The sequence below is a fragment of the Leucoraja erinacea genome, chromosome 25 (assembly GCF_028641065.1).
Source record: "Leucoraja erinacea ecotype New England chromosome 25, Leri_hhj_1, whole genome shotgun sequence".
Classification (NCBI taxonomy): Eukaryota; Metazoa; Chordata; class Chondrichthyes; order Rajiformes; family Rajidae; genus Leucoraja; species Leucoraja erinaceus.
Window position 1 is genome coordinate 24509550 of NC_073401.1, and position 23456 is coordinate 24533005.

Sequence of the window (23456 nt, forward strand, 5' to 3'; positions counted from 1 at the left end):
AGATGATATTTCAGGTCCAGAGACCCTTCTTAAAGGAGGTCCCAGCCTGAAAGGTCACCTATCCGTGTTCTCCAGAGATGCTGCCCGACCCGCTGAGTTACTCCAACACTGTATTTTTTTAATGGTATACCAAGATCTACAGTTCCTTGTTTCCAATGAATGTGTACACCCTGAGCTACCATCGTGGGGCTATCTTTAATCGGATTTTGCCTTGCACAATATGTTATCCCCTTTATCCTGTATCAGTACACTGTGGATGCCTCGATTGTAATCATGTAATCTTTCGGCTGACTGCAATAAAACGTTTTTTTGACTGTACCTCGGTACATATGACCATAATAAACTTAACAACATTAATCATACTAGAATCTATCACCTTCTTTGTCATGATACAATTCCACCTGCCATTTCTCTTCCTAGTCAGTGTTGGCTCCATCCCCAGCAGATGTGGACCAGAGATTCCACCATGAAAATTATCCTCCCCCCACCAACCACAACTCTGCTAGTAAACCAATAAGCGTATAGTCTTAAAATTCAATTGAATGAGAAAGAAAATCTGAACACAAAATTTTCAGTTCAAAGATATTACTCAAGTTTTAATGTAAAAACAGCTGTCATTCATCAGACGAGATTAAATTCTCATTGAAAGGAATAAAATCCAAATCATTTAGCATTTATCAATGCCAACGGACAAAATCACTATTATATCTACATTTCTTATAAAAAAATTAGCTTTAAGGGTACAAATGAGTTTAGTAGCAGCACCCACGATCTCCAATGAGGTTTGCTCCTAGCTCCTGGGCCTCAATAGACAATAGGTGCAGGAGTTATTGGTAACAGGCCATTGTTAGGCCCTTCGAGCCAGTGTGATCATGGCTGACCATCCACAATCAGTACCCCGTTCCTGCCTTCCCCCCGTATCCCTGGACTCCGCTAGCTTTCAGAGCTCCAACTCAATTTGAGCTTCTAGCCTCATATTGAGCTTTAACTAAAAACTGTAGTCTTGGACTTTTACAAAAAAAGAACGAATTGTGCATGAACCGTGACAAGCTGAAGGTCATCACAACACAGTCAGAACTTGATGTTCAACCAGCGTACAGTAGGGGGTGCCATAGAGCAAGACGAGGCCAATTGCTTTCCCCTTGACCACAGCACCTACTAAGGCCTCATCTTGACTCTGGGCCCTTAAAACCACCAGCAACCAGCGAGATATTAACTAGGGTGGAAGAAAATTGCAAGAAGTTCTCCTGTTCAGACACGAGCTAGTCAGGATTGAGGGGAATGGAAGCATGAAGTGAACAATGGGACAGTTTGCCCCATCCATCAACCTGGTCAACAGATCTATAAGCACAGGGCGTCGATCCCTTCACAGTGGGTTGTGATGTCTGGGAGATCGCTCAGTCCCAGCAGGTAAATAAGATTATAATCCACCATATCATCCTTCAAATCCCAAAGCTTTCAGGAAACTCAATGTGATTACAGGGCAGTGTAGTCAATAAACAAACTGGCTCTGATATTGGATGGAGTGAATTGTTGAGCATTTAATTTGTTTTTAGATTTGCCAAATTATTTGGATAGACGCTGCTTCAAAAAGGAGCACAAAAATAACGCGATTCAAAGTTTGCTTAAGGGTTGTGAGGGTTTTCTCAAGGACAATTGGCAACATCTCCTGACTAGGCTATTAAAAGGCTTACGTCGACTTATATCGATATGCAATGTGACAGGTTTTTTTTTTAATGACCTTAGGTTGGAGTTCAGCTTAATCCCCAGTGACAATCTGCCTCATTGACACCCTAATAAATCACAGGAAAATGAATGCAGGTGCAACAAAGATGACCCTGTCAGTAAGATACAGTTTACCCAGCCACTTCATCCAGGCCTTTTCATTTATTATCTGGAGAAAAATCTGTCGTGGGAGGGTTGATTCTCCAGTATCCATCAAGCTAACACTGCCAGGACAAGAACACAAGGAGGACTGGCACGTGTGTAATGAGGCCTTGGGAAAGAGATTTAATGTCTTCAGAGGCCCGAGCTAAAACCAAACAGTTGTATGCCTTCTGTTTTCCACCCAGACATGGAAACCTTCCCCCTCCCGCCCACCACCTCAGCACTTCCCACTACATCAAACAGCAGCAGCACGGTGACGCAATGGTAGATGTTGCTGCCTCACAGCGCCAGAGACCCAGGATCGATCCTGACCACGGGTGCTGTCTGTACTGAGTTTAAGTTCTCCCCGCGACCATGCGAGTTTTCCCCGGGTGCTCTGCTTTCCTCCCACGCTCCAAAGACGGACATAGAAACAAAGAAAATAGGTGCAGGAGTAGGCCATTCGGCCTTTCGAGCCTGCACCGCCATTCAATATGATCATGGCTGATCATCCAACTCAGTATCCTGTACCTGCCTTCAGGTTTGTAGGCTAATTGGCTTTGGAAATGTTTACAAATTGTCCCTAGTGTGTGCGGGGTAGTGTTAGTGAACGGGGATCGCTGGTCGGCACGGACTTGGTGCGCTGAAGGGGCCCCGTTTGCGCGCTGTATCTCTAAACTAAACTAAAGTGGCAACAAAGAAGGTTGTTTGAGGACGACCCAAAAGGCAGATCTTCGAACATTCACTAGTTCCCACTGGGCTTGCAGCAGGTGGACTGGGAACAAACACTAGTTCAATGTGACCTCACCGCAGATCATCTATCTACCAGTTGCAGACTGCGCTGGTGAAGTGAACCATACAGCCCTAGTCCATGGAGACACCAAGTCCCACCTCCACACCCAGGAGGTTCCACACCTTCATGTCCCTCTACAGTGCCAGGTGGAAAATAATAAGCAACTGATCCAGCAACTCGGAATTCAAAGCCTTTCACAATTGCTCAGTTATCAGCAGAACTGGATTCAATTACAAATCAGCAATCTCTTTGCTCACCACAAACTCACTCCTCCACTGAGCCAATAGTTAGTTAGTCAAAGGTGGAGCTTCTGCCTCACAGCGCCAGAGACCCGGGTTCGATCCTGACCTTGGGCGCTGTCTGTACAGAGGTTGCACATTCTACACGAGACCACAAAGACGTGCTGGTTTGTAGGTTAATTGGCTTCTGTAAATTGTCCCCAGTGTGTAGGATGTTAACTTGGGTTAACTCTGAACTAGTGTACAGGCGATCGCTGGTCGGGGTGGACTTGGTGGGCCGAAGGGCCTGCTTCCACATTGTATCTCTGAACTCTGAACTCTATAAAGTTGTCTCGCTCATGCTCAGCAAGTATAGAACCGCACGCCAAACGTAGCATCAAGTGCACTGGGAGACAGGGAGCAAAACTTGCTAAATTGGAAGAGAGGACAGTTTCCAGTCAGGGCCAAGCAATTCAAAAGCCAACACAAGGACAGGCTTCCACAAACCAGCCACATTTGGGTGGCACGGCGGCACAGTGGTAGAGCTGCTGCCTCACAGCACCAGGTTCAATCCCGACCTCGGGTGCTGTCTGTGCGGAGTTTGCACATTTTCTCTGTGACAGTGCGTGTCTTCTCCGAGTGCTCCAGTTTCCTCCCACATCCCAAAGGCGTGCAGGTGTGTAGGTCAATTGGTCCTCTGTAAACTGTCCCTCGTGTGCAGGGAGTGGAAGTAAAAGTGGGATAGCATGGAGCTAGTGTACGGGTGATCGATGGTTGGCGTAGACTCGATGGGCCGAAGGGCCTATTTCCACACTGTATCTCTAAACTGAACAAATCTAGTCACAAACTCTGGTGGCCAGTTAGTTCGGCAACAGGAAAAGCTCACTGATTCCATCACAATGTGTCCAATGCAAGCCCGGTGTCCAAACAAGGACAACGAGGGGACAAATACAACAAGTGGGATGGGAGGACTGGCTTGGAAAACCAAAGGGACGATGACACCAGGGAAAATAGTCCATGGGGGTTGAACAACTTCATCGTGATCTTGTCCGCACATTCAGTGGTCTTGCACGAGTTCACTTCCAACTGAGGGTCACAGTACCACTTGGCAGCCAGGCCCAAGCGCTATCAGCCATGATCGAATGGCGGAGTAGACCTGATGGGTTGAATGTCCTGACTGTTCCCATCACAGGAGCAAAAGGTAGCATTCACAGTGTCAAAAATCCACGCCTTCATCACCGGCCAACCACCTGCAATTTGGTGTTCTATTGTGTTACAATTAAACCAGTCATCTAGAGAACGGGCCAGACAAATAAAAGAAGACACAGGGAACTGCAAGTGCTGATACACTAAAGAAAAAAAAAAGACAAAGTGCTGGAGTAACTCAGCGAGTCGGGCAGCATCTCTCGAGAACACCGATTCCTATCCACGTGGTCCTGAGGTGCTGCCCGACCCGTTGAGTTACTCCAACATGCTGTGTCTTTTCACAGACAAATAAGTCTACTTATTTGGTAGCTACTAGGACCAAGGTTGGTACTTTATTGCAATTTATCCATCTCCTGAATCTTCAATGTCTCTCCCTCTCCTTCCAAGTGACAATTCGGGAATGTGATGGAATACTCTCTGCATTTCTGGATGCACAGAATCATACATGCAGCTATAATATAACAGGCCCCACACCAATAAGGAGTCATACATTTGACTGGTGGCCCACAGACGGGCTTCCTCAAATACAAGGTGTACTATTGTCGTGTACTTCAGAGCCAGCCTTGGACATTGGAATATGCAACGCAACAGTTCCACAGACAATGCTGACAACTAGATTCTGCACTCCCCATCTTCTCTGTTGCTCTACCCAATGTACTTGAGTTTGACTTGACAGTATTTCTGTATCGTACGATACGAGTTGATTGGATAGCATGTAAAACTAAGTTTTTCACTAGACCTCGTTGCTGTGACAAAGGTAAACCTGAACCTTTTTAGAGTCACACTCCGAGTCCTACAGCATTGAAACAGGCCCTTCAGCCCAACTTCCCCACATTGACCAACATGCTCCAACTACACTTGTCCCATCTGCCTGCATTTGGCCCATATCCCTCTAAACCGGTCCTAGCCATGTACCCATCTCATTGTTTCTTAAATGTTATGATAGACCCTGCCTCAACCTCCTCTGGCAACTTGTTCCATACAACTTGTGTGAAAAGGTTAAACCTCAGGTTCCCATTCAAGCTTCCCCGCTTCACCTTAAAACTATGTCATCTGGTTCTCGATACTCTCTGGCCAAGAGACCATTCCTCTCATGATTTTGTACACTTCAACAAGATCAAACCTCATCCTCCTGCACTCCAAGGAATGGAGGGAGGCCCAGCCTGCTCAACCTTAGAATAAAAGGGAGGCCATTTAAGACTGAGATGAGAAAAAACTTTTTCACCCAGAGAGTTGTGAATTTGTGGAATTCCCTGCCACAGAGGGCAGTGGAGGCCAAATCACCGGATGGATTTAAGAGAGAGTTAGATAGAGCTCTAGGGGCTAGTGGAATCAAGGGATATGGGGAGAAGGCAGGCACGGGTTATTGATAGGGGACGATCAGCCATGATCACAATGAATGGCGGTGCTGGCTCGAAGGGCCGAATGGCCTTCTCCTGCACCTATTTTCTATGTTTCTAACCTCTCCCTACAAGCTCAAGCTCTTGAGTCCTGACAACATCCTTGTAAATCTTCGAAGCACTCAATCCAGAACTCCATCTTCCCGAGAGACAAGTGTGGGCACATTGCCTTACATGCTGCTCCAACCAGGGAATAAAATACACAGAAGTGTGAAAACGCACACCTCCAGAGTCAGGAACAGTTTCTTCCCAGCTTTTATCAGACAACTGAAGCGTCCTATCAACAATTAGAGAGCGACCCAGAGCTACGATCTAGTTCATTGGAGACCCTTGGACTATCTCAGGTTGGACTTTATCTTGCACTAAACGTTATTCACTTCATCATGTGTCTGTACACGGTGGATGGTTCAACTGTAATCATGTATTGCCTTTCCGCTGACTGGTTATCACACAACAAAGGCTTTTCACTTTACCTCGGTACACGTGACAATCAAGTAAACTCAAACTCAGTCCCATCCTGATGCAGGATCGAAAGCCACAAACTCCCTGCCCGATATCATTTCATTATGTAGACTGCAACTGGATGAGAAGGCCAGCCAACTACACCTCGAAGACAGGTTGGAATGAGTAAGAAATGCTGCCTCAACAAATACTTTTATTATTGTTTATTCCCGGTAAATATCTACCTTCCCCCATATCTCAAAACATCTTCATAAACAACCCGCCAAGTGTAGAACCAGTGGGACCCCATCACACTACGCAATTACAGTCCTGTTGTGCTGCTGCAAGTCAGAATTTCATTGTTCTCTTGCCAGTACATACGACAATTAAATAGGTGTCGGAAAGAACTGCAGATGCTGGTTTAAACCGAAGGTAGACACAAAATGCTGGAGTAACTCAGCGGGACAGGCAGCATCTCTGGAGAGAAGGAAGTCTAAAGAAGGGTCTCGACCCGAAACGTCACCGATTTCTTCGCTCCAGAGATGCTGCCCGTCCCGCCAATGAAACATTCATGACCAGCAAGGATAGATTGAAAATAATGCTCCGTGTCCCGTTTTGAAATCCCCAGGTCCTCATGAAACGCAAGCCCAAGGCTTCATACACAAGGATGTTATCAAAGCATTTAAGAAGGAACTGCAGATGCTGGAAAATCAAAGGTACACAAAAAATGCTGGAGAAACTCAGCAGGTGCAGCAGCATCTATGGAGCGAAGGAAATAGGCAACGTTTCGGGACGAAACGTTGCCTATTTCCTTCGCTCCATAGATGCTGCTGCGCCCGCTGAGTTTCTCCAGCATTTTTCTGTACCTGTTATCAAAGCATAACTGCTCACTAACCCAGCCACTGACACCGCCCATCACTAACCGAACTTCCCACATGGACGGAATACACACCTTGAATTTCCAGTGACTCGGAGTGCCATCCATGTTTAACTTTCCAGCATCCGATACAATCAAACGAGACTTCTCACCAACAGCTAATTTATTAAAATCAACCCCTCTCTTCAAAGACAAAAAGTGCCAAATTAAATTAATCTCAAGTCAAGTGGCCCACCCCAGTAACTTAGTGGTAAACAAGCCCCCCCCCTCCCCCCCCCCAGGCACCACCTCGGATTCAAGCTCCTGACAATTATCTCGGAAGCGCAGCTGGAAAGAGCAGACACACGGAGTAGGTTGGGATTAGATTCTGCCATGGTACTCCCCCTGGAACAAACAGCACGTCACCACCCAATGATTCAGCTCAGACCGACATCAAAATAAAATGGCCACAGAGGCGAGGAAACAAAATCCAGGGGACGGACTGTGTTCCAGTGGCTGGCTATAGAAGGACCAGTGAGGATGTCGACAAGACAACAACACAATCAAAGAGAGAGCATGTGTCTCTATTTATATATGTTTATAGGTATTTATATTTTAAAAAGTTGAGTTGCAGTGCACTGCCTCGAAGCACGTTCAATGGCATCTCTCAAATGGACGAATGTTGGATGAATAATTAAAAAAGGGCTTTAGAAAAAGGCAAAGAGCAGGTAGTGGCGCTGCACGAAAGCTACTTCAAACACTAGACCAACCCTGGCTCAACGGGATAAACGTCTGCTCCGCAGGCTACAATCTGAACAGAGCACAAATCAGTTCAATGCCACAACCCACGGCGCTCCTGAAGTGTGCTCCACAAACACTCTAAGTGCCAAAGGAAGTGCCAGGGACAATTGTGTCCAGGGCAATACCAACGGCGCTCCCCCAGAACCTATTCTAATTCCTCAAACAAGTGTGCTCCACAAACACTCTGCAGGGCCAAAGGAAGTTGTTGTGGTGTTTTTATTGAATGTGTGAAGAACATGGAACAAGGGCCTATAAAAATTGTCCAGGGCCTCGACCCCGATAAAAATGGGGCCTTCTGAACCGATTTGGAGGGAAATAATGGAGAGCGAGGAAACAGGACACCGAAACCATGTCACTTCCCGCTTCAGAGAGTTGCCTGAATGAATCACCCCTATATATGCTGATTCTATTCCTTTGTGCCACCTCAGATGAGCTGACCCCAGTCATTTGTGCCTTGAATAATCTGTGAATTTAAGGACCTGCAGTTTGGGTTCCTACACACGATTAACACTAAAGGGCACCGAGTTGCAATAGTCTCTATGATTTCTAACCTCTCCCTGATTGTCATGTTGATGTGTGGTGCAACATGTTGTAAATCTTGAAGCCGAAATTGTGAACCCCCCCCCCCACCAAAATCACCTCCACTGCACACCCTCACACTCTGGAGCCTGGTATGTGCGACCCACATGATACTAGATTCAGGGGGAGGGAGGGGTGAAATAGCTTTGAGCCCAATGATACAGGGACAACAATTTGCACGCTCCCTTCGTCACCCCCCCCCCCCCCCCCACCCACCTTCAATTTGTAGTCCAAAATGGTTCGGAACCTGCTGAAAGGTATGAAATGAAGTAACTTTGTCCCCCCTGCAACGGCCATGTGGAAGTGTGGTTGTGAAATTGTGAAGATGGTGCGACAATGATGAATGAATGCAAAACCTTCAAAAACTTTATCTGATGATGCTTAATCCGATTAGAAGCAACCACCGAAACATCACTCTAAGTAGCTTAGTGACCAGGATTGAGTACTCAACATGTGAAAAAAAAAAGTGCCTTGTAGAACCAGGGCAGGGTTGTGGCCTGCTGTTTGGGGGGGGGGGTGGGTGTTTTGAGAGTGGTTGTGTGTGCACAGTAGGTGAATGTGTTCTGGAAAAAAAGGAACAGATTGAGTGTGTGATTGATGCGTTGATGTTGGGTTGGTGTTGCCCAATCCAACTTCCACATCTGCCAGGAAAGTGCCTTTGCTTCCAGATCGGACGCTGTTGGGGTTGACACACAATCACACACACACACTGATCGTCTGGAATTGCAGTCCCAATGACCACAACACATAGCATCAGTCCCTGGGCTGCAAACAAGTGATGAACTTCATCTGTTCCAAATAAACTCGCATTTGTGATTGAACATGAAGGCAGTTTGTGATGGGAAAAGCTGGGCTTGGATCCCCCTCTACGGCCAATGACCGGTTATCTTTTTTTAATGCAGAGAGTGTTGTCCTAATGGTGAAGTGAGTGTTGACCTATTTATGATCCTAACCCACCCCCCCTTCCCCCCCCCCCCTCCCTCCTCCTCCTGTTTCCTTGGGTGGGACAATAGTCGCTGTGGGAAACTGTTCTGAAAACAAGCCTCCAACCCACTCCACATCTGCCAGGAAAGTGCCTTTGCTTCCAGATCGGTCACACACACACACTAATCTGGACTTGCATCCACTGACCAACACATAGCATCAGTCCCTGGGCTGCAACAGTGATTGAACTTCATCTGTTCCAAATAAACTCGCATCCAAAAGCTGGGGCTTGGATCCCCTCTACGGCCAATGGACGGTTATCTTTTTTAATGCAGAGAGTGTTGTCCTAATGGATGAATGAGTGTTGACCTATTTATGATCCTAACCCCCCCCTTCCCCCCCCCCCTCCCTCCTCCTCCTGTGCCTTGCCAATAGTCGCTGTGGGAACCCAAGTGCTCTTTTCTCTCACTCTCTCACGCCCCACCCCCCCTGTCCCCCCCCCGTCCCACACACCCCTCACTCTCCACCTGGCCCCCCTCTCCATACACGCTCCTTCCCCTCCTCCTGCCCCCCCCCCCTCTCCCTCTCATCATGCACTCCCCACCACACACACACACACAACCCCCTGCCCATCCTATCTCCAACCCCCCCCCCCCCTCCTCACTCTTCTTCTTCTCCAACCCCCCCCCTCCCTCCCACCACCCTCTTCAAGCCCTCCTCCCTCCACACTGCTCTCCTCCAGCCCCCCCCCCCAGCCCACCACCACTCTTTCCTCTACCCCTCTCCCCTCCATACTCCTAATCCTAGTTTCTGCCCAGATCCACACACTGCACGATTTAAGACAGCTGGGTTTTTGCTAAACTGGGAAAACTTGGGACCAACATGCCTGAATTGGAGAGCAAACAAACACACATGACGTGGTCTCGGTGTGTCTTTGAAAGGGCCAAGAGGGGAGGGGGAGGGGGGGAGAGGAGGAGGAGAGGGGGGGAGGAGGAGGAGGAGGGGGGGGGGGGAGGAGAAGAGAGAGGGAGAGGGGGGGGGGGGAGGGAGTAGGTGGGGGGAGTGAAGGAGGAGGGGGGGGGGGATGGAGGAGGGGAAGGGGAGCAATCCGAAACCTAGAAATCTGACCCGGCCTCGGCCGTTCTCAGCCCCGTACACCACCACCTCACAACAACTCTGCCATTGCTCACACACGATTCACTGGGAGGAAGACGGGAGAGAATCAAATCACTTACCGTCTTAGAATCGAGTTCGTGTCTCGGTTGCGCCAGAACTTTATCTACGCCCGTTTGGTCAACAAAAGTGACAAAGCCGAATCCTCTAAAAAAAAATTACAAAAAAAAGAAGCGATTCACTATTTATTTAGTTGTTGTTGTTCCAGCAACAGCAGCAGCAGCAGCAGCGAGAGTTCACTCAGAATGGGGTCGGTGAAACGATACATCGTGTAGCAATCCGAACACACGGGGAAGGAGTAGGAGAGAGATTTTAGATTTCATATACCAGGCATCCATCCGTCCATTCATTTCAAAAAGCCAAGTTTGCAACAACAACCAAAAAGAGAAACAGTGTTCGCTCCCTTACCTTGATCGTTTTGTAACAGGGTCCCGCATCACCATGCACTCCTTTACATCCCCAAATTTACAGAAATATTCCTTCAGACCTTCTGTTAAAGTTTAAAAAAAAGAGAGACGAGAGGGAACAAGTCAGAACCAGGGATAAAACAGTCGCCACTAGAATGTGTGTGTGTGTGTGTGTGTGTGTGTGGTTTTTTTTTAAACAAAGGTGTATTAACGACTTTAATTAAACATAAAGCCAGTGCATAAACGCTGCCTCAAACGGCATCAGATTATTAAAGCACTCAAATTATATGAATAAAACCACGGGGGGAGAGTAGGATTAACGTTTAAACTAATGGGGGGAAACTATGTTTCAAAGAAAATGTAACAGCGATATGTATGCACACACACACACACACACACAAATGGGGGGGGGGGGAATATACAGAATTATACCGAATTTATAAAAAAAAATTAAACCGAAGTTGGGTTTTTTAATATATAAAAAAGGGGGAAAGTTTGGGGAAAGAGGTGTAGGTCGACCCTCCTTACCTTGCGTGGTTTGCCAGCTCAGTCCCCCGACGAACATTTTGCTAAAAAAAATATGAAGAAGAGAGAGAGGGGAAAAAAAAAGACAAAGACACTACTCAGACACGGGATTCGGCCATGTTGGCACCTCACACACACATACACAGTTAAAGACAAAAAAAGTAACTTGGGCCGTTACCCCGAGCCACCCTTTGAAAGCCAACACTACAATTTTACACAGAACCATGTTATCCCCAAATAATTGCTATTTTTTTAAAGTTTCATTATGAAGAATTAATTGTGATTTTTTTTTTCGTTTAAAAAAAACACTAAATACATGAATTGGATTTGAGCTCCTGTACCAGGGATCGTGCTGTGAGTCTGTACTGAGGACCGAGTTGGCTTGGTTTGCGTCCGCCTCCATTACCTTCCAGTCCCAGCCAGGCAAGTAAGGGCCCGTATCGCAGAGGTAGGGATGCACAGAGGGGGGGTGGCGGGGAGCAAGGGATCGTCACTGGCGGGAGGGAGGGAGGGAAGGGGCAGCCCGGCCGAGCGGCTCTTCATGACCCGGCCTGAACCCCCCCCCCCCCTCCCTCCCTCTCACCCCCCCCGTTCCTCCCCCAGTCCCCCTCCTTCCTTCCCACCGAAAGGAGGAGTCGCCCGCCCCGTCTCCGGGCATGGGCCCGCCTTCTGTGCTCTGTGCCCTCTCCTTCCCTCTCTCTCTCCTTCCCCCTCCCTCCCTCTCCCCCCTTTACCCTCTTCTCTCCTCCCTTCCCTCTCTCTCCCCCTTCCCCCTCTCTCCCTTCCCCCCTCTCTCCCTTCCATCTCCTCCCTTCCACCTCTCCCTTCCCTCTCTCCCCTCATCTCTCTCCTCTCTCCCCTTCCATCTCTCCTTCCCTCTCCCCCCCCCCCTCATCTCTCTCTCCTTCCCTCTCTCCCTTCCTCTCCTCCATCTTTCTCCCTTCCCCCCCTCTCCCCTCATCTCTCACCCTTCCCTCTCTCCTTCCCCCTCACTCCCTTCCCCCTCTCTCCTCATCTCTCTCATCCCCCACCCTTGTCTCTATCCCTCTCCCTCCTCATTTCTCTCTTCTTCTCTCCCCCTCTCTCGCCCTCCCCCCCATCTCTCGCCCACCATCTCTCCTCCCCCGCTCTCCCCCTCATCCCTATCTCTCTCCCTCCTCATTTGTCTCTCTCGCCCCCCCTCCCCCTCTCTGTCTCTCCCTTGCCTCTCCCCCCCCCCCCCCCCCCCCCCCCCCCCCTCTATCCCCCCCCCTCTCTGTCTCTCCCTTGCCTCTCACCCCCCCCTATCCTCCCCTATACCGGTGGCCACTGACCTCCGGGGTCTAGTCTCCGGGACAAACGGACTCCCCCACCGCTGTGACAACGGGCAGAAAGTTACAAGACAATCGTCCGATACTTTTTTTTTAAATTTATTGGAATTCCACGTGTGCCGCTTATTTAAAGGAAGATTATTAGTCGGGAAACGGCCAAACTCCGGGGCACAATGACATCCGTATCCACCAGATAGATAACAGGGCATTCACATTTTTTTTCACGGTTTCACCGTCTGAAACCTCAGCACTCCCCCCCCCCCCCGGGTGTCGAGGCTTGTGGAACTCTGCTTCTTCTCTCTAAAATAAAATGAAATCAGACCTATTTCGGTCCTTTCTTTAATGAGCGGGCTCCGAGACCGAGCGGAGTGGGTGGTCCGCTGCTATTTACAGATGGAGAGAGCGAGGAATAGGTAGCATCGTCTGTATTGGTCAGTGGAAAAACCTCCACACACCCCCACCCCCTCCCGCTAGAATTAGCACTTAGAGACTTTTTGTTTAGTGATTTTCGGCATGGATATATCTTTGCAAATCCTAAAAAGCAGAGTATTTTACAAAGACGGCGTGGGGGTGCAAGATTTTCTAGGCATATGGTTTCACCTCAGTTTGGGCTGATCTGTTACTATAGTTCCCCTCGACTCGTTCCCTTTTCATAACAACATACCCCGGCTGGCAGCGTCCCTCGAGTTGCTGTTAAGATGTCAATGGCAGACGAGTTTCGATTTCAAATTATGAGAATCGCCTTCAAAACGACGGCAGGAATTTAGTTTCCAGCTCGTCCCGTTTGCCTGAATGCTGGTCGACGTTTTAAAGGTTTACTGTGTGTGATGGTTGTAATTAAGTGTACACGGACCTTTACACGTGGCAGCGGGTTCATTACACAGCGAGCGAGAGAGAGAGAATCTCACTTCCACAGAGACCGCGTTGGATTCAAACAGGTAAAAAGGGAGTGTGTGTGTGTATGTTTTCAACAATGAAGTCAAACATTCTCAACGTGCGACGAAACTAAACAAAAACACAGAGAAAAAAAACCTCAATTATTCCAAACGTACATTCTCTCAAACTAAAAGCAAAATATTAATACATCTGTGAATAAAAGTACTCTTAATTTTGAGAGCCCTGTGAACAGTTTCTTCACAAAATGCACCAGAAACATATGTGTGGGAAGGGACTGCAGATGCTGGTTTACACCGAAGACAGACACAAAATGCTGGTGTAACTCAGAGGGACAGGCAGCATCTCTGGAGAGAAGGAATGGGTGACGTATAGGGTCGAGACCCTTCATCAGACTGGTCTCACCAGAAACACGTTGATGTGGGAGGAACGAGGATACGACAATTTTGTGACGAGGAGATGGAATTGGATTTCCAGTGTTTGAGTTATTGGAGATGACATTTCATCACATCAGAGATGATACACACGGAGTACTCTCAAACAGTCACAACTATAGGCTGTCGTTTCGAAATATATATACTCGAAATATTTTTATTCCTGGGTCGTTTGAACTAAAAAAACATCCACTAAACGGTCCAGATTTTTTTTTAGATAAATAAGTATTTTCGGTTTACAATAATCCATGACACGTGATGGATGCTGAACAAAACAAAAACAAATCTCTGACTGGATCTGATTTGGGGGGAAAAGGGTCACACGTAGGAAGGTAATCATCTAAGAAGTTGCAGAATTGGAGTCTAGAAGGAATTCACCCACCAGCCGGGTAGCCCTGTAAATGATTCTCTGTTGCTAGTTCCGGCTGCGCTACACCTTATATCATAGGCGGTGACCCTCTGAACACACTCTACCTGGCCCATTCAATCGCTGACAAAGTGGTAGACACAAAATGCTGGAGTAACTCAGCGGGACAGGCAGCGTCTGTGGAGAGAAGGAATGGGTGACGTTTCGGGTCGAGAGACTTCTTCAGGCGATTAATTTTTGTAATATGTTCACCGCACTAAAGGTGGCGAGCTTTTATTTTTGAGGGAGATAGGGGGTCTGTCTGTCTGGATGGATCTGGGCATCTTTAGCAAGCCTGCTTAAACAGTAGACCGTTAGCCCCAGATAAGCTGCAAATGATTCCACATGCCTTGATCAATCGGTTCAGACAACAACAAAAGGTGGGGTGAGGGGGAGGGGGGGTCGAGGGAAGAAAACCAACACGGCGAATGAAAGGAACGGACCAATTCAAAGTTTACACATGTGGGACGAACGGTCAAAATGTAACCCGGAGGCTCTGCACCGCAGATGTGCAGAGAAAGCGGCAGTTCACAGAACGCTTCTCTTTAGTTTTTAGGCCAGATGTCAAAATAATGTTTCGCCCTTTAGTAAGCTTAAAAGATTATTTAAACTTTGCACACTTCGCCGGTTTATTTATCTGTTCAACAAAAAAAAACAACAACAAAAAAAATCAGTGGCAGTCAGTCCCCTTATGGGTTCAATTGTACCTATCAAGCCTGTTTGTGTTTTGGTTGGGGTTTTTTCTGCTACGCGGGTGGATTACGGAAGGATGACTGGCGAGGGTTTAATGTTTCAACTGCTCCGGCTCATGGCCTCGCCCAGTCGCTGCTGGGTCTCGGCGAAATGACTTCACCCAAACCGTGGCTCACACCATGGATTAGCGATCACATGGCCGGGTTAAAGCTCCCTCCAACGATCCACTCGGACGTCGGAAACCCAGCCTCGAAATAAATCAGCCGAATCCGGAATTAAATGGAACCTCAAATAAGCTCTGAACTACACTGGCTATTATTGTTATTGTTTCCCTATTATTGTCCGTGTGTTTTTGTGTGTGTGTGTGTGTGTGTGTGTGTGTGTGTACGCATGTATGTGATCTGTATCTATGTGCATCTGTGATTATACACACTCTGAACTTTTTCTCTCTCTCGTTTATTATATTGTTTACAGAGTACTGTGTTTGTGCTGCTGCAAGTAAGAATGACATTGTTCTATCTGGGCCACATGACAATAAAACTCTCTTGATTAGTAAAAAAAATCTCTCTTTTTTTCAGATCCTGACACTAATTCATCCTATAACAGATTGTGTTAATTCTGGGCTGTTTATTTTTAAATTAAACTTGCGCTGATTGTGCGAGAGGCTGTACATTAACCCTGGCAATAAGATTGCGTTTGTGTTCCGTTGATGTACATTGCATCTGATGCCTCCACTGGTTACATTCACCTTTGCCCCCAGTACTGGACAGTGTCAAATTACAAGCAGATGGGTGAGTGTGTGTGTGTGTGTATACGGAGTGTGGAGGAGGAGATTCAGACCCAGGTGTCCAGATCAAAATCTATCTGATTCCAGCCAGGAATTCATCCCTTCCTGTGACATCTAAGCATGATCCATTCTAGTGTTTAAGATCACAAGAGCAATAGATCGGGGTAGGTGCACAGTTTCTTGCCCAGAGTAGGTGAATCGAGGACCAGAGGACATCAGATCAAGGTGAAGGGGAAAAGATTTAATAGGAATCTGAGGGGTAACTTTTTCACACATAGGGTGGTGGGTGTATGGAACAAGCTACCAGATGAGGTAGTTGAGGCTGGGACTATCCCAACGTTTAAGAAGCAGTTAGACAGGTACATGGATAGGACAGGTTTCGAGGGATATGGACCAAATGTTAGCAGGTGGGACTAGTGTAGCTGGGACATGTTGGCCGGTGTGGGCAAGTTGGGCTGAACGGCCTGTTTCCACACTGTATGACTATTTCCCTTGATCTCCTTCCCCTTTGATCTCTCGCTTTCACATCTTACCCTTCAATATCTCTCTGTGACTCCCTCTCCCCTGACTCTCAGTGTGAAGAAGGGTCTTGATCCGAAACGTCACCCATTCCTTCTCTCCAGAGATACTGCCTGTCCCGCTGAGTTACTCTAGCATTGTATTCTTACACAATGCAAGGTAACTCTTGCTTCCTGCTGAAAAAAAGCACCTGTGAAGTGTTTGAGAGTTTGTTCATAAACTCATAAATTATAAGAGCAAAATTAGGCCATTCAGCCCATCAACTCTACTCTGCTATTCAATCATGGCTGATCTATCTTTCCCTCAACCCCATTCTGCTGCCTTCTCCTCATAACCCCTGACACCCGTACTAATCAAGAATGTCACTCTCCTTAAAAATATCCATTGACTTGGCCTCCACAGCCTTCTGCGGCAATGAATTCCACAGGTTCACCACCCTCTGACTGAAGAAATTCTTCCTCATCTGCCTTCTAAAGGTACATCCTTTAGTTCTGAGGCGGTGGCGTTTGGTCCTAGACTCTCCCACTAGTGGAGACATCCTCTCCACATCCACTTAATCCAGGCCGGACAAAGCCCGACCCCTCAGTGTCCAGTGAGGACCGGACCTCAAACCGAGGTCCCTGGCGTTGGCTGCACCGAGCTTCAGTGTGTCCCTCAACAAGTTCTCCTGCAGTCTGGAATGTGCCATCACAGCATCGACAGTACTTGCAGTCATCACCTTCCACTGGTAGACCAAAGAGAGCCTTTCTCCTGGATGATGATCGTCCGGCAGTCGTTGATGTTTGTCTCGTTACACTTCCCCGGAGCATAATCGGAGAGCCCCCTGTTACGTGGCTGCTTGCAGTGTAACACAACAAGGAATTATTTATTTTTTATTGGAGGGGGAATAAGGACAAATTTTATTTCCACAAATAAACTTTATTCAAATAATAAAAATGTGCCAAATAAGAGCTGCAAAACTCTTCCGATATTCTCAGCGCCTGTACATTCATTAATGCCATAATAATAGTTTGCAACTATCCTTAAACCAGGCATCCTTTGCACTCATGTGGCTTCCTAGAGTGATATTAAATCCCTTGTTTGAGTAAGTAAGTAAGTAAGTAAGTTTATTGGCCAAGTATTCACATACAAGGAATTTGCCTTGGTGCTCCGCTCACAAGTAACAACATGACATACAGTGACAGTTACGAATGACTCAGAAAACACTAAACATTAATAATAATAAAGCATTAATGATGTTTTGAGGGGCGTCCCTACTGGATTTGTCCCCTCAATCACCTGCAGTGTGAGGTACCTGGACTGTAGTTCCTCACCCACAGAGCCTTGGCGTTGGCTGCACCGAGCTTCAGTGGGTCGTACTCCTGCAGTCTGGAGCGGGCCAGTTAGCAACATTCCCTGAAGGACATCTCGCGGGAAAAGGAATAGGTGACATTTTGGGTCGAAAGAGTTCTGAAGAAGGCCTTTGACCCGATACGTCACATATTCCTTTTCTCCAGAGATTGGATCAAGAAAAGACACAAAGTGCTGGAGTAACTCAGCGAGTCAGGCAGCATCTTTGGAGAATGTGGAGAGGTAGCCTTTTGGGTCGAGACCCTTCTTGACGTGCGATGCATCAGCTTCCCAGTCACTCCCCACCTTCACACTGACAGTGTTCATAAGGTCATAAGTAATAGGAGCAGAATTAGGCCATTTGGCCCATCAAGTCTACTCTGACATTCAATCATGGCTGATCTATCTCCACCTCCTAACCCCATTCTCCTGCCTTCTCCCCATAACCCCTGACACTCCTGCACCTTGGTGTTGACAACACCATAACCATACCTCAGTCACAGCTAACCTGTGCCCTCCATAATGCAGGTTAATATCCCCCCCCCCCCCCCCCACCCACCAAACACCACCTCAGAAAGTCCAAATGGTTCTAGAAGGATGAGGGGGAACCTCTTTGAAACCTACGGAATGGTGAAAGGCCTGGATAGAGTGAATGTGGAGAGGATGTTTCCACAAGTGGGAGAATCTAGGACCAGAGGTCACAGCCTCAAAATTAAAGGATGTTATTTTACAGAGGAGATGAGGAATTTCTCTAGTCAGAGGGTGGTGAATCTGTGGAATTCATTGCCACAGAAGGCTGTGGAGGCCAAGTCAATGGATATTTTTAAGGCAGAGATAGATACATTCTTGATTAAGAAAGAATTGCACATGCTGGAAAAATCGAAGGTAGACAAAAATGCTGGAGAAACTCAGCGGGTGAGGCAGCATCTATGGAGCGAAGGAATAGGTGACGTTTCCTTCTTCAGAAGAAGGGTCTCAACCCGAAACATCTACGGACCTATCTCCAAAATTGTTACTATTGGTAATTTTCTTTGTTAGTTTCTCTTGTTTTTTGTTTATAGACCACTCTTTTCAGTTCTATCTTTCAAAAAATTCTATTTCAAAAAAAAGAACAGAAGCTTTGTATGAATGTAATTTGATAAACAAACCGTGTTGATATTATGTGTTTACGCTTCTAATAAAAATAATTTAAAAATATAAAATGTAATGGGGCTCGACAAATCAATGGGACTCAGTGTTAACCCGGAGTTGTTGTCTTGCATCCCTGGATTCTGAAAGATTCGATAGAAGAGAGAAAGGATAAGTTGTTTGTCAGCATCCCAAACTCCCAGGGCGGAGATTTCCCAGTGGAGCAGAAAACAACAAGTGTGGCACTGATATTGAAGAAAGAGGGAGAGAGAATTGAAAGGGAAAACAATGAACCGTTGACACAAACACCCTGTGTTCTCATATGGTCTCCGTGGCCGATGTCACAACGTCCTACAAGGGGGGAAATCCACAAAAGCATTCGGCCCAGAGGCCGAATCTGGCCAAGTACTAAAGACCTGACCTGATCACTGGCTGGAGTGCTCAGCCAACAAGGGATCATTGTGGGCTCCACCATTCCTTGATTACCATTGCTTTTTGCATATCTTTCATTCATTTGTCCAATGTACTGCATGGATTATCACCGAGCCCACAGCCAACAAGGGAGCATTGTGGGCTCCACCTTTCCTTGATTATCGTTCCTTTTTGCTTATCTTCCATTCATCTGTCCCATCTACCATCTATATCTCTCGATTCCCTCTCCCCAGACTCTGAAGAAGGGTCTCGACCCAAAACGTCACCTAATCCCTTTCTCCAGAGATGCTACCTGACCCGCTGAGTTACTCCAGCATTTTTTTGTCCATCTTCGGACATCTTCCACATCTCACTCCGGCAGGAAGTTCCCATTTCCCAGTGGAGCTGGTTCCCTAAAGCAGGGTGGGATAGTGGCACTGCGGTTGAGAAAGAGGCCGACAGAGAATAGGGTTCAATCCTGAACCGACGACATGCACCCTGTCTCAGTCTCCGTGGCCGATGTCAGAACGTCCTCTTTGGGGGATATCTTCAGCCCTTACCTGAAGATGAGACTCTGTAACCAGGGTCTGAGAGGCCCACATTGTCCAGTGTGGACTCCACCATTCCTGAGATTATTACAGAGATTCGGCATGTCGAAGAGGATTCTCCCCAAACCTCTACGGGTGCACGGCCGAGCCCACAGCCAACAAGGATGCATCGTGGGCTGGTTCGGCAACTTGATTACGTTCCTTTTTGAAAAAGGCTACCAAAAGTTGTGACCACTCCCATCTACCATCTATACCTCTCGATTCCCTCTCCCCAGACTCTGAAGAAGGGTCTCGACCCAAAACGTCACCTAATCCTTTTCTCCAGAGATGCTACCTGACCCGCTGAGTTACTCCAGCTTTTTTGTGTCCACACCTTCAACATCTCGCTACGGCAGTCTGAAGTTCCCAACTGCTTCAAACTGGCATCTGTGGTACTGGTTCCCTATAAGCAGGGTGGGATAGCGGCACAGCGGTAGAGTTGCTGCTGACAGAGACTAGGGTTCAATCCTGACTACATGCGCTGTCTTTACGGAGACAACCCTCTCTTTGTGTATATCTTCAGCCCTTACCTGAAGATGTAGACTCTGTAACCAGGGTCTGAGAGGCCCACATTGTCCAGTGTAGACTCTACTTCCTGAGAAGATTACAGAGATTCGGCATGTCGAAGAGGATTCTCCCAAACTTCTACAGGTGCACGGCACTCTTGACATTCTGACTTTAGTTTTTCGTGGCCTGAGATTTAGTTTAATTGAGAGTACAGCTCGAAAAGAGGCTACAAAAAGGACCACCACTGCCCACGCCATCACCGATCTCTGACCACATTAACCACCATCGACACACATCTAGGGACAATTTACAATGCCAAAGCAAAAACGCCAGCCAGCATCATCCCAGGCACCCACACCATCCGGGAGGAAGCCCAACCACACACATCATTTCACCATTGCCATTGGGAAGAAGGTACAGCAAGCGCTGAAAACTGTAACGGCGCCAGCATCGCCAGCTTCTGCTCTACACCCCAACCATGGACTGTTAAACCTCCTACCATCCGGGAGGCGCTACAGGTCTGAATTGCAAAAGACTATATTATTAGCAGGTCGAGGAACAGCTTCTTTCCGGCGGCTGTCACTCCCCGTTATGGACATGTACCATCTGGTGACTGCCAATCACCACCTCCCCCCCCCCCCCCCCCCCGGGACAATTTTACTCATTTTTATTCAAATTTACAGTTCGCTATGTCGCTCCCAGTTCACCAACCAGATGCTAACATGCATTTCGTTGTCTCTGTACTGTACACTGACCAAAGACAATTAAATTACAAACCTGAATCTGAATCTGGAGGAAGCCGGAGCACCCGGAGAAACCCCACGAGGTTCACGGGGAGAACGTACAAACTCCGTATAGGCAAGCGCCCTCGGTCGGGATCGAACCTGGGTCTCTGGCGCTGTAAGGCAGCGACTCAACCACTGTGCCAGTGTGCTGCCTACTGTAGACCTGGGGTGGAAGAAAACCACCCTCAAACCCTGTGGAGTGGATAAGAGGGAAAAGAGAGTGATGTCGTATTTTCAACATTAGAATAGTGACCTCTTCAAAAAATACTTCCAGGCTGTGAAAAGATTTGAATAACGTGGCTGCTATTAAATGTAAATGGAGCTTTTTAAAAAAAAAATAAACTCTTGCTTTTTTTTCTCTCTTGAGATGTGAAGTGTGAAGGGTGGGAAGCTCCCAGCACAGTGTCAGAGTGCTGGCTAAGTGTGAATTTGGATGGGTGTAACAGGGGCTGTGGAACAAAGCGAGCAGTCTCAAGCAAAGGGCAACAAAAGAAGCCCGGGCGAGGAAAAAAAACCCAGAAGGGAACGCCTTTATTATCCGTAAACAACCCGACAAAGCGTGAAATGAAACATTTATACTTGTCTTACTTCTGGGAGATATAAACAAAGTCGGTGGTGCTGACATGCTGAGACTGAGGTGTGAGCCTGGCCTCCCTGCAGCTCCCATCAGCACAGGGAGAGACACACAAAGCTGGAGTCGCCCAGCGGGTCAGGCAGCATCTCTGGAGACAAAGAATAGGTGGCGTTTTGGGTCGAAAGGGGCTGAAGAAGGGTCTTGACCCGAAAAGTGGCCAAATCCTTTTCTCCAGAGATGCTGCCTGACCCGCTGAGTTACTCCAGCGCTTTGTGTCTGTCTCTGACATTTACAGATGTCGATGAATTGGCCTCTGTAAATTGCCCCTCGTGTCCCACTAGCCCCTAGAGTTTGCACATTCTCCCCGTGACCTCATGGGTTTCCTCCCACTTTCCCAAGACGTGTGGGTTCGTAGGTGGTTGCCCCTGAAATTCGAGGTTGGGGGAGGGGGGGGGGGGGAATAAACTGGAAGTGAGAACAGGCCGCAACAAACCAGGTCCATGGTTGGCATGGGATGGTGTGATGACTAGAGGGACGTAGGGATGCGAACAGTGGAACTGGTTGGACGGCAAGGGTGGGGTGAAGAGGAGCGGGGAATCCAGGAGTTACTTGAAATTGACGTTCATACCACATGGGTTGTAAACTGCCCGAGCAAAACATGAAGGATGTGGAGGAAGGAACTGCAGAAGCTGGTTTACACTGAAGATAGACACAAAATGCTGGAGAAACTCAGCGGGACAGGCAGCATCTTTGAAGAAGAGGATTAGGAAACGTCACCAATTCCTTTCTCCAGAGGTGCCGCCTGACCCACTGAGTTACTCCAGCATTTTGCATCTATCTTCAAGCGAAATATGAGGTGCTGTCTCTCCAATATGCGTGTGGCCTCACTCTGACAATGGAGGTGGCCCGGGACAGGAAGGTCAATGTGGGAATGGGATGGGGGGGAGTTAAAGTGTTTGGCAACCGGGAGATCCTGCAGGCCAAGACATTGTGCATCTCTTTATCTTGTGTACATCTGGGTTTAACGTTCTACTGGAGTTGAATGGAGACAACAACAACTTTAATTTACTGTATGTACAAGAAGTAACTGCTGATGCTGGTTGAAATCGAAGATAGATGCAAAATGTTGGAGTAACTCAGCGGGACCAGCAGCACCCCTGGAGAGAAGGATTGGGTGACGTTTCGGGTCGTTTGAAGACCCTTCTTCAAACTTCCTGTCTGAAGAAGGGTCTCGACCCGAGACGTCCCTCCAGAGATGCTGCCTGTCCAGCTGAGTTACTCCAACATTTTGGGTCTATCAACTTTAATTTATATTTAGTTTAGTTTAGTTTATTGTCGCGTGTACCGAGGTACAGTGAAAAGCTTTTGTTGCGTGCTATCCAGTCAGCGGAAAGTCAATACATGATTACATTCGAGCTTTCTGCAGTGTACAGACACTTGATAAAGGGAATATAACCTGAATAACGTTTAATGCAAGATAGAGCCAGTAAAGTCCGATCAAAGAGAGTCCGAGAGGTAGATGGTTCAGTTGCCTGATTACAGCTGGGAAGAAACTGTCCCTGAATCTGGAGGTGTGTGCGTTTTCACACTTCTGTAACTTTTATCCGATGGAGGAGGTGTGGAGTGGCTGTTGTGTGACTCGTCCTTGACCAGTGGCCTTGCCGAGTGGCCTTGCCGAGGCAGCCTGAGGTATAAATGGAATCAACGGTAGAAACAAGAGACTGCAGGCGTTGATTTAACAAAGAAAGGCACAAGAAGCTGGAGTAACTCAGCGGGCCGTTCAGGAGAACGTGTGTTTCTGGAGAGGCAATGTTGTGGGTGAACTCACAACCTTAGACTGGAGATTAGAGAAAGAGAGACATCTCTCAGCTGAAGATGGACCACTTTTCTGCGATGTGTAGGA

General features: G+C 47.5%; 1 protein-coding gene across 4 annotated transcripts in view; it reads right to left on the reverse strand.

Moving 5' to 3' along the window:
- LOC129709123 (RNA-binding protein Musashi homolog 1-like) overlaps window positions 1–11732 on the reverse strand; it is a 118643-nt gene extending 106911 nt beyond the window's left edge. For 2 of the 4 annotated variants that reach the window (XM_055655247.1, XM_055655246.1), the window contains exons 1-4: window positions 11531–11688; window positions 11193–11233; window positions 10666–10747; window positions 10320–10404 (exon numbers count right to left, since the gene is read on the reverse strand). In XM_055655247.1, coding sequence (XP_055511222.1) covers window positions 10320–10404; window positions 10666–10747; window positions 11193–11233; window positions 11531–11592 — 270 coding nt within the window. In that variant the 5' untranslated portion in view covers window positions 11593–11688. Of the gene's footprint in view, window positions 1–10319; window positions 10405–10665; window positions 10748–11192; window positions 11234–11530 lie in introns of all 4 variants that reach the window. The other 2 variants (XM_055655245.1, XM_055655244.1) reach the window with 1 other exon arrangement.
- Between the last annotated feature and the right edge of the window lie 11724 nt (window positions 11733–23456).